The 19,286-nt window shown below is 32.7% G+C and overlaps 1 protein-coding gene across 1 annotated transcript; it reads left to right on the plus strand.

The window, feature by feature from the left end:
* Positions 1-248: 248 nt before the first annotated feature.
* Positions 249-16,310, plus strand: LOC139486529 (gamma-aminobutyric acid receptor alpha-like). The gene is made up of 8 exons (XM_071271438.1): positions 249-359; positions 2,321-2,388; positions 3,311-3,537; positions 6,565-6,647; positions 10,517-10,657; positions 13,419-13,571; positions 15,161-15,396; positions 16,018-16,310. The coding sequence occupies exons 1-8, from the start codon at positions 269-271 to the stop codon at positions 16,270-16,272; spliced, it is 1,254 nt and encodes a 417-aa protein (XP_071127539.1). The 5' UTR covers positions 249-268; the 3' UTR covers positions 16,273-16,310.
* The last annotated feature ends 2,976 nt before the right edge of the window (positions 16,311-19,286 follow it).

Raw genomic sequence — 19,286 nt, forward strand, 5'->3', positions numbered from 1 at the left:
AGGACGCCAGCACTGAAATTGTTGTAAGTGATAATGCTACATACAATATATATATATATATATATATATATAATACACTTTCCCCTTACGTTTAAATTAAGTAAAATACAAATGAACAGGAAAACACAATGAAACAACACTGTAAAACTTAGTGTTTTCATTTTCGTATATACAGTCCTTTATATACAATGATAAACATTTAATGAAGAAAAAAAAACACTACCATGTACTTTTTATATTTACTTTTAGTTATCTCTTGGTGGTGTGTATGGGAACAGACAGCTATAAAAGTAATGTTTCCATAGTTCTAGATGAAATACTGTCGACGTATGATAAAGATCTTAGACCTGGTTTTGGAGGTAATTTATACAGCGTATCATACTTTAAAATAAAGGCATTAGTAGTATACTGCTGCTCAAACGTCAAAAATGGATTGACAGAGAACAAATCCGGGTCACACGCCATGCAAAACCGACGGAAATATTTAATCTATAAGAGGAAAAAAACAGAACACTAAAAAAACACTGAAGTGCAACAAAAACAAACGCAAATGCAACATACATAATTGGAAACGAACTATTTGAAAACAATTACAATATTTGTGACTTAGTACAGGACATTTAAAGAACAACATGATGGGTTGAATCTGGTTGTATGACTAGCCAACCTCCCGCTCATAAGGCAATATTTAAAAAATATTGCTAAAACGACAACACAACGTGACTGAAATACAGCACAAACAAACACAAAAACACTCAGCACAGAGAAAAACACAAATAAATAATTTCATTTTAGATACATGTACCAGGATTAAAACTGTGTATGCCAGACGAGTGATTCGATTACAAAAAAAAATCGATCATTAATTAGGCTCGTATCATGTAAATAAGATAGAGACAATTAATTAGGAAGTGGGAGAGCATTGATAATCAGAACGAAAAAATCCAAAAGGTTTTGCCAAAAACAGCTACGGTAATCAATTGCTTTGCTAGAATATCCTAAAATAAGTATTTTAAAACAATTCAATGTCTCGTAATCAGTTGATTCATTATCAATCATTCAAATAGTAAAAATATAGATCTTAGATCTACTAATTTTTATATAAGATTGGCGTATAAAACTTGTATTATGAAGCCAATCACATTTTGTCTGGTCTCATGATTATTGGTAAACGTGAAATCATCGTTTGTAAAAATTTCCCACAACTTCACAACTTGTTTAGCGGTTCGTGGCCTTGCTATAACAAAATACGTATTTGCCGTATTTCCTTACTTTTTTCTCTATATTATTACAACTCTATATTAACTCTATATTAAGTAGATTCATGGTATACCGCCATCTTGGATTGCAAAATCGCAGTACAAAATCGATCTAGTTATTTGCCCAAATCTGCAAATTTGAAGATGGATTTGCAACTTAATAGTTGATTTTTGTTTTTAGACTCATGAGCCACTAATATGTATTTTTTTTAATTTGTACTTTTAGCAAGAAAGCAAGTTCAATGACACCATTTTTTCTTTTTATTTTCTTAAAACATATAATATAACCTATCTCCTCACTATTTAATTCAAAATTCTATCTCATAGATTTTTTTTATGCACACAAATGTGTTTTTTCATGAACAATCCTACCAAATGTATGCAATTTTCAACGACTCATAGCATGAAAAATAGCACGGTGACCCATACTTTTTATTATATTTTTGAAAAAAGCATATTATTAGTAAAATCTTCATTTTGGCAAATTATAAGAAAATTCTGTCTCAAAAAGTCTATACTTATGATCTACATTAATTGAAGTTTAATAATTCTTAAAAAATATGGCAGAGACATTCAGATGTTATGCCTTGTCAAGACTATCATTAACGACAATGATATGACTCCCTTTATCTTTTTCTCTGCAATATTGTTGATTCATTCTGATTCCATTCTCGGCATTATTATCCACCTACAGTTTTTCTCTATAAAGACGTGCTAAATGTACATATTGTTTAATATATATATATATCAATGAATTGATGATACGGAATATAAGTCTTACAATTTGAAACCATTTGTTTAATGAATTCTAATTAAAACTTGTTATTATGGTGGAAAATTCATGTCACAAAGTTTCTACATGGTTGACAAAATACAATACATAGGAACCGATATTGTACTGTTGTTCTTCATCTGAAAGAGACGACGAGAAAATAATTCAAACCAATTATACCAAAGAAAGAATAAATATGCTATAAGTGTGAGCCTTCATATGGTTATCAATGGCTATATAATTGTACCTGACACTCTTGAACATTAAAATGTGTTTTATATTTTTATAGGAAATCCAGTTGAGGTGTTGACAGACATATATCTGAGGTCAATGGGCCCAATTTCAGAAAAAGATATGGTACATATAGTATATTTTCTTTTGTACTGTTGTATTTCTTTTCTACTAACAAATTTAAAATACATATAATCAAAATAAGTAGCGTTTTATGATAAGCTTATATTAGTTTATTAACCCTTAGGAAAGTAAATGTGAATTCCTGTAGACATCATGCAAAACGTAAAAAAAGTATACCTTGTTCTTCACAACATCAAGACAACACATGCGATTTTTCACTCTTTTTTTTTATTTTTCATAATTTTTTAAGAAGACGATGTCGTAAGTTTCAATCATATGGTAAAATCTAATTTATAGTTGTCTATTGACACCATTTACAGCATTGCGTCTTTCGGATATAACAATACACTTTTAACTATGCTCAACAACATTTAAATTAAATACAATTTTCATTTATTTTCTTGTCTGTTTAGTTGAAAATACGCAAACAATTGAGCTCATCATTTTCACATTCAAACTGTTTGTGCGAAGAACCTCTTCATTTAATTTCTTTAAAACTTCCGCTATGAAGCCAGTAGTTTGAATTAATATATTACGGAAGTGATTTTTGTTTTTATATCCAATTAACGAAGAAAATTTCATCGCGAAAATTTCCAGCTTTACATCTTCTTACTTATAGTGTTGGTTTTGTTTTCTTTTGGTATAGTTACTTTACATTCAACTCCCTGTAACGACTTAATCAATTACACAAATAATTAACTCAAACACACACATATTATGCAAGAATTGTAAATAAACTTTAACCATACCCATGAATTCGGTTTTTTTCAGAACGTTTCATCTCCCTTTTTTTAAATGGTATTTTTAAACGCATTGCAACACACTCCAGGTAAACAAAAAAAAACAATACAATATATATTGAACAATTAATAATATCTCTGTCAAGTTGATAGTATCGTATCATTTCCCATTTATTTTTTCTAAGGTGTATTCGATTGATATATACTTCAGACAACGATGGATGGACGAACGCTTAGCAACTAATTCTTCAACAGAAAAAGAAAATATTTCTGTCAGCATAAAAATTCTTGAAAAAATATGGTTTCCGGACACTGTTTTTTACAACGGACGCAAATCATATTTACATATGGTTCCTACACCAAACAGATTCGTGCGCATTGGTCGGAATGGATCTATTTACTTCTCACAACGGTAACATTTATCAAAATATGATGTGTTTGAGCTTTTGATTTCATTATTTGCTTAGTTACTTTCCACTTCGAATTTTCCTCGGAGTTCGGTATTTTTGTTATTTTACTTTTTGATATCCACTTAGCCTGCCCGTAATTTCATCGCGAGCTACACACTTGTCATTTCAAACATTGATGAGAACAGACATTTGCAATTATTTATATAAAAATGACTTTTACCAGACGAAATACATTTGTTAAATCGTAGGTTGCCAATCTTCTATTCAGTATATACTAAGTAAGAAAAGAGATATATATCGTTATATGTCTTTCTCTCCTCTAACAAAAAACTGGAATTAATGTAACAAGGAGATATCATACGAAAGTTTGTGGGGCGTTAATAATTCTACAAAACTTGGTCAATTATTCCAAAACACGAAATCTCAATTACGGAAGTTATTCTTGAGAAAATATTGAAATACCGAATAACATTGTATAAGTATCGAATCGTTGTAGACTTTTCTTTTCTTGTTGGACTCTGACAGCGGTAAGATTCGAGTATTCAACAGTCAGTTTCCTCTTTCACTGCAATCGATGACACCACCACCATTTTCAATTGCCTAGCAACGACTTCAGTGTTCTTGGACTGACTCTTCTTTCCTTCTCCGACTCATCCTTATTGACATCAACCTAACTACCCTTTCCATCCTTAATTTTGTTCTTCTTTTATCTGTTTATAGATATAAGAAGATGTAGCCAATGAGACAACTCTCTATCCAAGTCACAATTTGTAAAAGAAAAACCATTAAAGGTCAAATGACGGTCTTCAATACGGAGCCTTGGCTCTCACCCAGCAGCAACAAGAAATGGCCCTAAAATGGACTAGTGTAATCCATTAAAACGGGAAAACTAGTATTTATCATATGTTTAGTAGTAAATACAGTAGTTTTGCATATTTGATAAATATCCTGCTGTCTAATCCATATCGCGCAACTTTGATGCGCACCCTTTATCGCATACCCTTTATCACACCCCTACCCTTTATTACACCCTTTATCACACACTTACTTTTTTTTTTTTTTACATAAAGTCAGTTTTTATTTATGTAAGCTTAAGAAATATTTTTCCTCAAAATAGGTCCAATATAGAACGGTCATTCGGGCGTGACGCAATTAATTGAATGACGTCATTGTGTGGTATGTGACGTCACAAGTTTTCATTTTGTTTGGCACACTATATGCAACTATAAAAAAAACACACACAGAAAAACACAATAATAAAAAAAATATTTTTAAAACAACAGCACGCAAATTGTAAGATAACCCAGGTGGTTCGGATAAGTAATTGAGCAGTTCTTCAAAGGCTTTTAAAACAAGAGAAAAGTAGAACTGAAGGTGACCCAATGCTATGGAGCAGAAAACAGTTCATATAATATAATACTCTCCTGTTGAAATATATGATAAAGCGTATAAAACATGACAAAATCCGTATCAAATGCCGTATCACCCTCGACCAATATCATTCCTCGGGCCTAAAGGCCCTTGGGCTGATATTGGTGTCTCGGGATGATACGACATATGATATGGATTTTGCCATGTATTATTCTCTATGTATGACAAGTTTTGTCTTGCTGATATTTGTTTATATTGAATTTTTGTCCTAACACGAACTGGGAACCTATAAGACTTCAGTCAGACGTGAAAGTAAAACGATCATTTATTAATGTAATTAAATTTTTACAGTTTTCGTAAATTAGCATTCCAGAAGAGTTTGATGTATAGAAGAACGGTTAGTTTTGTCTATAAATGAGGTTGAACATGGACACATTTTCATTTACGTTATTTACGAGATTTAGTACTCGAGTTTTATTCTCTAAATTGAATTTGAGATGTTCGCTTATACTGTGAAAAGACAATTCAAATCATCCGCACTTTCTGTTGTTCTTATAATTAGAGAAAAAACGATCAATTGGCACGCAAAAGTAAAACAAAATAGAGAACAAATATTAACCTATACCGTTGTTATTTTTTGAAGCAGTCTTAAGTAAAACTTACAAAAACCGAAAATTATAACAGTGAAAGTTGCAATACGTTGAGATAAATATTTCTGGATAGTTTTTCAGTCTATCGTAATTTATGCCATACGGCAACCTCAATATCTATAAATTATTAAATGTCTATAACATAACGGTTTTTTCCTTTAAAAATGTCCTGTACCAAGTCAGGAATATGTTATATTATAGTTCGTTTCTGTGTGTGTTACATTTTAACGTTGCGTCGTTTGTTTTCTCTTATTTTTTAGTGTAAATTCACATTGTGATAAGAGTTGTCACGGTACTTGTCTATCCCAAATTCATGCATTTGGTTTTGATGTTATATTTAAGAAATAATTCTTTCATGCCATGCTCTATGCTCATTTTAACATGGGTAGGCATTACATTTGTTAATATCTTAATACCGAGCGTTAGCGAGGTATTAAATGTTTACAAATATAATGCCTATCCATGTTAAAATGAGCATAGAGCATGGCATGATAGAATTAATTCGATTCTAATAGGAATATTTTGAACGTTTGTACTTCGAAGCGGACCTACAGTAGATGGTCGAAATGTCGCCATATTGATTTGATGAACAAAAACGTTTTAGAAAAATCAACAGTTTATCGATAAAAAAAGAACAGAAACATTTTAACTTACTTTTATAATGTTTTTATTTAATTTCCTAGCGAGCAGCATCAACAAAAATGTTTATTTAGATCTCTGGCGTTGTTCAAAATTCATCTGACGTTGCAATTTCAATTGTGACGTCAATCACGTGCAGCCCATGTTCTATTCGAATTAGAACATGGCTTTGTACCCAAAGCTAAAGAAGAACGTCATATTAGAATTGTTATTCTCGTGGGATTTTGTCTGATGCTTAGTCCGTTTCTGTGTGTGTTACATTGTTGTGTTGTGTCGTTGTTCTCCTCTTATATTTAATGCGTTTCCTTCAGTTTTAGTTTGTTACCCCGATTTTGTTTTTTGTCCATGGTTATTTTTGATATTTTGCAGATTGACAGTCCGTGCAATATGCAAAATGGAACTGCACCATTATCCACTAGACTTCCAGACATGTCCGTTATACTTTGGAAGTTGTAAGTGTCTTTATATTAATAAAAAAAATTAGTCAAATATTACAGTTGTAATAGAGTGTATGGGGATTAACAGAAAAGAGAATAACAAGCAAAGAACATACAGGGAAATATTGACCAAATAATAAAGTGTATTATACAATGTCTTTTGATGAGTTAAATATGTAGTTTTATTTACTTTTTAAAAACTTATATTCACTGAGACCAACCAAAACAAAAGACAGTAATTGTGTTTATTCCATCACGGGTAGTAAGGTCGTCATATCGAAGAGCGTTTAGTACAGTGATTTTGTCATAGTTTGGTTAAGTTGGTAATGGATAAGTTATGTTACTTCCCAGTTCTTTACAAATGGGCAGATAAAAAGCAAATTAAATGTTTGAATCTTTATTGTAAGTCAAACTTTCTAAATTGAAATTATATTTTTAAGAAATTATTGCAGGATAACCAAAATATCCAAATTGGTATGGTTTGGTTAAGCGATTGACATGGTTCAGTTAAGACTCTAGAACTTCGTCATGGTTTTGATTACATTTGTCATGGTTTAGATCCAAATAAATATATATGTGTGGCACTTTAATATTGATTGTTTGAAGGCGATTGTGAAAAATTAAAGTAACACGATTAACTAGTTGACTAAAGAGGGGAAAAAGCCTTTTGATCAAATTAAGTGGACGTAAACGGCAAATCGTACATTTATATATGTTTGTGTCCAGCGTGACGCATTACGGGGTCAATGGAAATATCGGGTGTCCGTCCTTTCGTCCGTCCGTCAATCTTTGCGTTCGTCCGTCCGGTCTCACGTTTACAATTCTAGTCGGATTATTTATGAAACTTATATCATAGTTTTATAGTGATAATTTGGGCTTGTTCGGAAGTCGGTGCCGATCATTTATTTTTTAAAGAGTTATGCCCCTTGGAAGCATTAGTTATATTTAAATTGCACTGCTAGCACTTTCAAATGTACAATTCTTGTCAGAATTGTATGAAACTGACATCATAAGTTTATATTAGCAATGTTACGGACGAATTAAAAAAAATAGTGCCTATTTTCCCAGAGCTGTGTCCCTTAGAAATATAAGTATATTGAGAATGCTTTTTAAGAGCTCTCATATAAACAAATCATACCAAAATTTTATGAAAGTTAAATCATGGGTTCATACCAGCAATGCTTTGCACTGATTTGAAAACTAGTACCGAAAGATTATTTTTTACTATCTAACTGTTACGTTTTGCAACTCTAATCCCGTAGTCCCACTAGGCCACGATCACACCTAGATCTGTCAATAAGGCAAATTTTTACGATCGTAGTGCGATCGTGTAGATACAGTAAGGTCGTAATACGTCGTGGTGGGTTTTACATTCCAGACACAAAAGATTTTATCAATAGGATAGAATCAAAGACCTGTGTACGTAGCTGTACACTAATTGCCTATGATGTAACTTCAATGTATACAAACATGAACATTGACAATTTACTAGATACAACCAAGAATTTCTTAGATCAAATTGATCGAACAAAGTATAAGTTTAAAGTAACAAACAAATCAGATCTGATATCTTTTGCAAAAAATATATTGGAAAACAATGAGTTCCAATTTAATGGGACTTTATATAAACAAGTTATATGGGCGCCACAAGGTGGAATATTATTACCCATTGCCACCGATCTGCATCTGTCAACAATACTTACAAAAATCTTAGACAGATTTCAATTTAAAAATAGCATTAGTATGATTTGTCAATATCGTGACGATGGTTTCATGATTACAGAGTGCAACAAATCACAAATAGATGAGTTCTTTGCAATTGCAAACAACATTGACCCTCTACTTAAGTTTACATATAATTTTTCCAATACAGAAGTGACGTACTTATATACTGAGGTGTACAGAGGGGAGCGTTTTATATCGAGTGGAGTCCTTGACATCAGGTTACATGTCAAACAAACTGAAACGTATCAGTACCTCCCATTTACACGTGTACATCCTAAACATACTTTTAGAAGTATTATAACAGGTGAAACAATTCGTCATATAAGAAACAATAGCAACGAAACTGATCTTAACAAACATCTTCTGACTTTGGGGAATAAACTTATAGATAGAGCCTATGATAAGTTAGAAACTACAAAAAACATAAAAGATGTAAAATACAAGATTAAACGATGCAGTACTCTGTCAGATAGTTTTAGACAAAGGGAAATTCCACGTACACTAGTAACTAAATATAACCCTACAGTTATAAATCTTAACAGAGCTATTAAGAAACATTGACAAATTTTGCAAAGAGATGAATATTCTAAAACAATATTTAAACAGATGCCTATCATTGCGTATAAACGCAGTAAAAATTTAAAAGAACACCTAGCAAAAACAAGACTTTTAAATAGGGAGACTTTTGAGAAGGGACCCTTGCTAAAATACAACTTAGCTAAAAAATCCCGACAAACCGTTTATTAATTATATATATATATATTTCTAGTAAAAAAGGCAATTAGTCATTACGACTCTAAAAACGGTGTCAAGTCTTGAGGTTTAAGAATGTATGTTGGCGATGGGAATCTTTGCATTTGTGGAAAGTTTACCCAAATGTTTGTTAACTTTTAACATGTTCAAAACAATCGTGGTGCGGTCGTGGCGAAATCAGGTCGTAGTAGAAGCGTAGTAAGAGTAGTAAGGTCGTGGTGAGATCGCAAAGGGCGCTGTGCCATCGTAGCGAGCGCGTAGCGAAATCGTGATTCTATTCAGAGAGACTGCGCTACGGTCTCACAGCGACGTTACTACGATCTCACTACGACCACAACGTTCTCACCGCAACCCATCTACGCTTCCACTTTGACTCTACCACGTTTACCCCATGCTGTTCAAGACCATAGTACGATTCTAGCACGTCCATTCCATCCTCATCACGCTATCCTTATGACCTAGCTACGTTCATACTACGACCACCATGCTCATTGTCATTTTCACATGAAATACCGGTATATAAAAGCTCTCCATGTTTTGTTTGTCTGTATGTAATTTCGACTTCTTGTCCTTTTTCTCCAACGGCTCAGCCATGCTTGAGACATCTGTGTCATCCATGCTATCGTTCACTAAAGCACCATCATTTTAGCTTGATGGACCAGCAATAGGTTGTGATTCAGGTTAGTTTGGTCGGTCCGACATTTCTACTGGATCCCGATTCTTTACTATAAGAGCTCCCTCTGCCTCTACATCTACTCTTACTACCACGCCAACGTGTTCTGATTGCAGTTACCGAGATTCCCGTTATATTTTGAATGTCGTAAGTGTCTTATCAACCATAACGTTACAGTTACCTAGATTCCCGTTAAATTTTGAATGTCGTAAGTGTCTTATAAATCATTTAACTTAATTACAAAGATTCCCGTTATGCCATGACTGTCATTTTACAAGTGTCTTATTCACCATCTTAGTCATTTTCTCCACGCTTTGAAAGAAGTAATAACATAAACAACTACTATTTGTTTTGTACACCAGATGCTCATTCTAACAACCAATGTCTCTTCAGTGATGGCCGAATAATTAATATTTGTGAATTTGAAGCTAACATTAAAATGAAAAGCTTATCAAACAAAACAGGAAGTAGATGAAGTAATAACCGTTCAAGTTCCTGTCACGCTTTGAAACACGTAGTCGTTATTGTCTTAGAAATAGGAACATTTCATATCAGTGCCACTGAGACAACTCTCCATCCAAGTAATAATTTATAAAACGTGAACCATTATAGGTCAAGGTTATCTGTTAGCAATTTGTTGTAGCTTTTTTTTTATTATTATTAATAGATGTATACCACTTTTTTTTCATATTGGAAAATATTTGTGATTCGTGTTGTTTCTATTAACTTGCAGTTGCTTATTCCGAGGACGATGTGAAATACACTTGGAATTCTGGGAAAGATGCGTCTGTAGCTCGAGCGCCTGACATGACAATGTCTCAGTTTGACCTCATTAACTTCTCTGCAGAAACTTCATTTACATACAGAAAAGACGGTGAGCATTTCAATCGCACAATTTTCTTTTCCGGTTGGTTGCGTGTTTTTAAATCTTTTTCAGGAACCGATCATATCCGGAAATAGGAAATGAATCACATTTATGTTTCTCCCAATTTCGGTTTGGTTTTTATTGTAGCTAGGTGCCACTGCTGGTGGAATTTTATTCCCCGAGGGTATCACCAGCCCAGTAGTCAGTACTTATGTGCTGACATGAATCATCATTGCTATGGTTACATGTATATTTATAAATTACCTGTTTACAAAACTTTTGAATTATAATATACTAAGGTTTTTCTACCTCAGGAATAGATTACCGTAGCTGTAATTGGCAAAACTGATATTCTTAGATGCTTAGCTTCTATAATCATCTATGAATTTCAAGTCCAAAATAAACAAAACTTGACGAAATTGTTATTTAACGTAACGACTTTAACCAACACAATAATGCTCTATACATGTTATAGAATTGGGTAATTGTGAACGACGAAACGATCATTGCTAATGTTTAATTCATTGGGAAGATTGTATTTCTATCAATGAGAAAAAGAAAGTCTGTACTAAACAGACGTTATTTGAAATGCCATTGATGTATTAATTACAGAAACTATATCATTTATTCATTATGTCTAGAAGATGTCAAATTGATATATTATCTCTAATACAGAAACAAAGTGCCTTGTTATTAATTTCACAAAATGTCAGACACTTTTATCATCGTCTTATAATTCAATGCATAAAAATCATTTCTGAATAATTGTGAACTGTTGGCGTATTGATATATTCAATAACAGGCGCCTGTCATCTGGTGTCCATTAGGAAATCTCTCTGCCTAACCGATAGTTAAGTGATTAGTCAGTTCGATGATGAATGGACGAGCATGCTGGTGATATATCTACTAGTGTTAACCATAAAATTACTACCATCAATAAATAGTGTCGAGAAAATTTGATGCAAAGTCGAAGCATTTCTTTAACACCGATCCGTTTAATTTGAATTGCAGTCAATATGTTACAACGTTGTATATTTTAGTAATGAAATTGGTAGCTGTCAATCAAAGGCAATGTTCTGTAAAAATATAAACTCAAAATGTTGGTTCGGTATTAAATGAACAGGGTCGGACATTGTGTTTTCAGTTCATCATACTTTCATGATTTATACACTATGAATATTACTTTATTAGTCTACATATACGCAGTCTGTCAATTTTAATATTCTGCAATGTGTAATTCTACAAACGTTCATCTTTGAGAGATAAGACGAAGTGGCGACTTGCAATGCATTAATTTTCCAAAAGTTTTATACTTATTCAAAAGAGAAACACTCTATTGCATACAAAACAATTTAAACAATAAAAGATAAAACCATTTCTCTAAGTTTTGCGCTATTTTCACATTTCTTGATGGTGTGAGAGAAATATTTCTCCTCACTAGTGAAAAATCTGCTCTCGGCAAATGATTTGTCGAATTCTAATTGTGACGTTAATTTTTCGTTGTTTCTTCTGAATTTTCCTATTGTGACGTCCTGAAAAAAGGCAACTTTGCCTGATGACGTCACATAAAAAGTACACAACTTTCTTCAAATCTTTGAAACAGATGGATTAAAATCATTAGAGAAACAGATTCCACCGCAATAACCCGTGTATTACGATATTTCTCCACTCTCGACAGTTAAATTTAAATTATTGAAAAAGCTCGGCAAGCCTCGCGCTTTAAATATTAAATTTTTTAAAACTGTCTCGAGTGGAGAAATATCGTAACACACTTGTTGCAGTTAAGGAATATGTATTTAAACAATGTAAAATATATAAAATAAGATATTCATACAACATGAAAAACACATTTATATCAACACAAAGATTTTTGCATACAATAATAATCGGCAATTAAGTCGTTTATATTCATTTAATGCAAGTTTACGTCAGAGCAAACCTTTAACATTTTTGATAGAAAGCCTTTTCATTGCTTATTATAATGTATGTTTTTCTTATTTTTGAAGGCCGTATTGTTACTTTTATATGTTCACATCTTTGTCATATGTGTTACGTTATATTGCGTAATTGGCAGTCATGCTACGTCACTTTCAAACGATTATTTGTACTGTTATAAGCAAATCAAACTGTTATCAATTTGTATTGTTACCATTTCTAATCTTTAAAAAAAATGATATTGTTATCATTTAGGCCAATAGACCCTTTCCAATTTACGTCATTCACCGGATAAATTCGTCTTTATGACATCCTTTTCCAGATAGAGGGAATCGCCTGTATCCCTACACTACTACATTTCACCAAACGTCCTGGTGATCATCATTAAGAAGTATAAACTTTAGAAATAATGTTTGTTATATAGGTACTTAATCACAATTCGCTAATAACAGCAGTCTTGACGAGCAATTATAATAATTCAATTTGTCGAAAAATTCGTGGTATATATAGCATAATGTTTTTTCAACCAATCGCTCAACATGGAACAGAGGTGGTGATGCCCCTAAACGTACGAATGATGTTCACTAAAACCAAAGCTTGTGAAGGAAATGCAACTAACTCGAAAGATGTCCAATAGACTATCTGATTGAATGCAATTTTTGATACCAGAGTTTTACTTTTATCGTGATCATGTGCACATTTTAATTATGACACGTATCACACACTTTCGCAATTATGGAAATATACACGTACGTATTATCCGCGTTTTTATCGAATGCAGTGATTTCAAACTTTTTAATCAGTATTTTGATTATTATATTGAATCTAATTTCAGTCCGACAATCCATGCTGACAGTTTATTTCAACCTTAGACGACATACGGGTTACTTTGTGATAAATATATTTGTACCCTGTATGTTACTTGTTATTTTATCATGGGTATCATTTTGGATAAATAGAGAAGCTACCTCAGATAGAATAGCCTTAGGTAAGTGTAGTAAAAGAAAGATCCAAACGGATATTAAAACTCATATGTCGAAAGCAAACTGACAATGCCATAGAAAAATGGGAGGACAGGGGGGTACCCTTCTCCCTTTTCCCACCCCTCTTCTCCTTTCTCCTACCCCTGTTCTCCTTTCTCCCATTAGAATAAAACATCTCCTTTTGAGATATTTTTTCTTGAAATATTAGAAAAAAATTTAAAAGGAGAGATATTTTATTTTTTCTCCTTTCTCCAACTTTTTCTCCTTTCTCCAAGCCTTCCTCTCCTTTCTCCTACCCCCTTTCTCCTTTCTCCCACCCCTTTCTCCTTTCTCCTACCCCCTTTCTCCCTGTCTCCCTTACCCCTGTCCTCCCCCTCATAGAAAAAAACAAAACAAAAAAACGAAGAAATGACATAGAACAGAACACAGAATAATACATATAAAACTTGGCTTAGCAACGCGTTAAACAGTCCTATGTACTTGTAATATCAAATAAAGGGTGGAGAATCTTGATATTGCTTTTCAACATCACATCCGTATCTCTAGTATTATACATGACACTAATATAATCCAACGAGTTCATCTCAAGAAACGTTATTAAATCTGATTATATACACTAAAAATGCATCCCAATATCATATACATTTAGTTTTATATCAATTTTATGATAAAGCGCTTTTATCCGTACCTGGATATCTATGACATCACAAACTATTGGTACAGACCGATTTCAATTGAATATTTACTTGATTTTACAACTTTGATTATACGTATATTATCTTTTTTTCGATTTGTACGTTTCTTCCCCCCGACCTCTGAATACTTAAAAAACATGAGAGAAAAATTCACAACACAGAATGAAAAACGAAAATGAATATTTTACAATAAAAAAAAACATGTGTTTGATGACAAAGGATAGACATGACATTCTAGTCCAAAACAGACATTTTTAAATGATGTTACCACTACATACAACACTGCAAACTATTGAACAAGCATTTGAATCCACTTTAATACAAAAACCAGAGGTGAAACCAACGTCATATGGAAGTAACGCAGTTCCAGTTTCACAAATGTGTTTCTTCATTATAAAGAAATGTCCGAGGATAGCGGAACCGGATTCTGGCTTCCACAAGTTGAACAAGAACATTATGTTTATTGCATCGTTAAATAAGACTGAATGGAGAGTATTTCAAACACGGACAAATACAAATCCTTGCAATCTACACTATGAAGACAATGACGAAAGTGTGAACATATGTATGATATTACTTAAAATGAAATTATTGCATAGCAATATAATATTTCCTACAGAAAGTAACCAAACGTTAGTGTGCAATAAATTCTAATATTGAACTAGTGCAATAAATCTTCAAAATTCATGACGTCATCAACGACAAAATCTTAGTTAAATTCAATTTTTACTTTAAAATATTTTATTGCTATGCTACAATAAAAGGCTTCTTGCATGAATATTGGGGAATAATATCCCTCGTAGAAAATTCTACTCGGGACAATATTCCCCAATATTAATGCGATAACCATATAATATCAAGGTAATAAAGAACCAGAAAATTATTCTTTTCATTTTAAGGTACGACGACAGTATTGACCATGGCTTTCTTAGCGCTGGACAGCCGGAGTGATCTACCTCGTGTAAAATATGCTACAGCATTAGATTTGTATATCGCCTTATGCTTTGTTTTTATTCTGAGTGCAATTGTGCAGTTTGCAATAGTTCATCGTTTCACAAAACATGGCCATGGAGATGTGGAACCATCACCAACTGATAACGATGAAGACGACGAGGAATCTGAAGATGAAACTGCAGTAAGAATAATATCATTTACATATCATATAGTGGAATCTGACAGAGTGAAATCTGGAATTAGAATTTTTTTTAATGTCATCCTTCCTACCGATACATAATGTCATGTCCGATAACAAAGATGTGTTCCCGTAATCGTTTGCGTTTCAATTTAATACTAAACAACAACATTAATAGAACAATCAACAAAACACGCTAACAAAACAGAACAGATTGTAGATATAAAAAACACTGCACGACTCACACTGAAAATAATAGCAAGTATGATGTCTCCTCGACACAATCTGCTTCCTTCCTCATCGCCTTGGTCAAAGGGTGATATAATGAAAACTAAGAGGAGCGAAAGATAGGATAGGGACATTCAAACTTATATGTTAAAAAATAAACAGACAACGACATGGCTTTATAAAAGACCAATAAACAAACAATAGTACACAATACACAACATAGAAAACTAAAGACTGAACAACACGAACCTCACCAAAAACTAAAATGTTATTGGACAAGAAAATGAAAAGTATGTCATTTACCATATATTATTCCAAACGAAGTGGCAGAAAATGTTATTGTATTTACTAACGCTTCACTAATTTGGTATTTGTTTTTTTTTTTATCCATTTCAGCACACAAGGAATGGGAAACCTCACAACCAATCTTTCCATCCAGACACAAATATTCCTAGTAATCGAGTGTTCCTTTGTCGAGGTGAAAGTCGTCTCCGTGTATGGTTATCCAGCTTACGTATAAAGAACCGAAGACAATTCAAAAGACGAAAGCATAGAAACAGTGTCAGCCAAATTGACAGAGTGTCTCGGGTACTCTTTCCTCTAGTCTTTATTTTACTCAACTTTCTTTACTGGAGTTTTTATCTTAAGTAGGATTTTGTTTTACTTAACAATAAAAAGACAAATACTAATCTCGTATTGGTTTACACATGTAAAGCTAAGAACTTTACTTTTATTTGTGTTTGTCAGTTTTGTTTTATTGGAAGTGGTTCCGGATGGACATCTGGATTAACCGAAATATATGCAACTGCAAATACAGTTAAACGACATATCTTTTTTTTTGAAGTCATCCGTATAAGTCGAAGACAAACTAACAACGGTATTGTCATGATAAAAAAACCCGAAAAGTCCACAAAACACAATATAGAAAACAAGAAAACCTAACTAAAAATGGGAGGATGTTAATCTCAAGCGCATCGAAAAGGTGTTTTTCACAATAAATGCTTAAAATACCAAAAACTGATCAAATTTACTGAGGAGCAAAAGCTCCAAAAACTAGTTGACCAGCTGTGACAGAGCAGAATTATTCATAGACGTCATGAACGGAGGATTTACCACTTGAAAAAAACATTTTATACAAGTTAAAAGACATAAAAATTATTTGAGTAACGATGAGAAAAAAATATTAAATACACCAAAAGCTTGTGGATGAGACGGAAAAAAACCCAACTAAAGTACTTAAGCAATTATCAAATGAATTAGCACCTATCATCAGTCACCCGTTTCAACAATTCCACCACCTCAATACATGATGCATAAACAGCAGCGCACTGATATATGTCATTCGAAACCGGTAAACTACTGCTATAAAGTATACTTATGAGTTTTGCTCATCGTTGAAGGCCGTGCAATAAATATTAATGTCTGTGTTATTTGGTCACTTGTGGAGAGTTGTCTCATTTGCAATCAATCATATCATATTTTCCTTTTTATATTAACTTCTCTGCAAGATGCTCGACCACACAAAATGCTCCTACATAATGAGTCATTCGTGAATGTAACATTCTAACATGTATAAAGGACACCAAACATATATATTTATATAATACTTTGAAAAAGCAATTAAAAAAGATTCAAAGAAAAATGACAAAAAGCATCTCCCCAAACATTTGTTTACTCCACACCTAACTAGTCGGGGATATCAGAAAAATCAAATGGACTAGTGAATCGCTCGCATGTACGACGTTCACTGTCAAAAATGCAAAAAGGGAATATGAACTAAAGACACAATTGCTAGTGGTTTACGCAATTAAAATATGCTCAATATGCATGCCATTATAAGATAACTTGGTTTTTCATCTTTCATAATTTATTTTAATATTTTACTTTTCCAAAGTTTTGTTCTTAAATTTATTCATATGTAAACTTCAGATTGTCTATATACAACATGCATATGAGCAAAAATAACAGTAAGAACAAGACAACAAATCTACTTGTTTCCGTTTCCTTATTCGGTATCTGTTCCGCTTTCTGTTTCTGTTCCGTTGTCAATTTCCGTTCCGTTTTACATTTCAGCCTTTTAGCTACGCCTATGCCAACCTTGAATTTAGATAATCGTTTGTTTGAAGGGAAAATATCGGTTGTTTTATAATTAAAATGCTGATAAACTTTTACTATCTCGGTCGCGGTTAGTAAACTTTTGCAAGAAATTTCTTCTGTAAAATACTGAGGTGCCATGACTGGAAAACGTATGAGATATAACAAACCGCCAAGCCATTCTCTGACATTCTCATCCGTTGCTGGTAAACTTTTATTATGGCATTTATTTGCCCCCACTGTAGCATTTTTTGGCAAATTTGTTCTTCTTCGCAACGGAACTTATCCGATCTAAGTAATAGTTTAAGACATTCCGCTGACAAATTAATAAAATATTTTGAATCAAGAACTTCACTTCCTTTGATGAAAATGAAATTCAAAACTTTCGTTTTTTTAAAGTCTTCCATTTTGAAGTCGTGTGCTGCTTGTAGAACAAGACATGCATGATCCACATTCAAATGTGAAGATAAAAATGCATTACAATCTTCTGATAACAGCTGAAGCATATACTTTTCTGATCCATATAAAAGGTTCCTTACATTATTAGAATCGACAGTTATCTTTTCTGTATATATAAATCTGCGGGAAAAGAATAAAGGGGACAGTGGTTATACTTTTACCATGTTTACATAATTTTACAGAACCAGGCTTAATCCACCATTTTCTACATTTGAAGATGCCTGTACCAAGTCAGGAATATGACAGTTCTTGTCCATTCGTTTTTGATGCGTTTTGTTATTTGATTTTGCCATGTGATTATGGACTTTCCGAATTGATTTTCCTCTAAGTTTAGTATTTTTGTGATTTTACTTTTTCATATCTATCTAGGAATACAGTAATCAATTGTGTTATTATCCGTATAAAGTATCTTCATCTTGATATCTGTATGTTGAATATGATATCCACATTTAGTTCTACGTCTTTAATGTATTATATACCTCTTTGGAATTTGTTCACAGAATAAACATATCAAAAACAGTTAGTTGACTCTTTTCACTGGTAAGGACTGAAATTGAACGGTTATTAATGTTATACTCGTTTTTGTTGTTGCCGATTAGTCTTTCCTTTTCTATTGTGTTTTGTATACTTATTGTATGTCATTGCATGGTCAGTTTATGTTCGACCTATGAGTTTTATTGTGTCTTTGTTATCTTTCGCTTCTGTCTTTTATCGTTTTATTTAATAGAAAAGAATGTATTCTAGTTCCTGTACGTAAATCTCTGTTATTCAATATCATATAAAATATAAAATAGAGAATGTCATTATCCCTTACTGAATAACAGTATGCATACTAGGTTCCAGTAATCTGTATTGCATCATAGTAGGATCTTAGATTTTATCATATATTACATACACATTTTATCTAGGTGAACAATTTGACGCTTAATTTTTGAACGACTCTTTAGAGGGAATGACTTGTACAAAGCGCTATAATTGTAACTTACTGCAAGATCATATTAAAATATTCCGGTTCCATATCAACTATTTCAACAGTTCCTTTCTCTGCCAGTGGTCCTTCAAACATGCTGTAGCATACAGGACTAAAACTAGACAGCATATATTCATGAGCC

This window comes from Mytilus edulis, chromosome 8 (genome assembly GCF_963676685.1).
Source record: "Mytilus edulis chromosome 8, xbMytEdul2.2, whole genome shotgun sequence".
Lineage (NCBI taxonomy): Eukaryota > Metazoa > Mollusca > Bivalvia > Mytilida > Mytilidae > Mytilus > Mytilus edulis.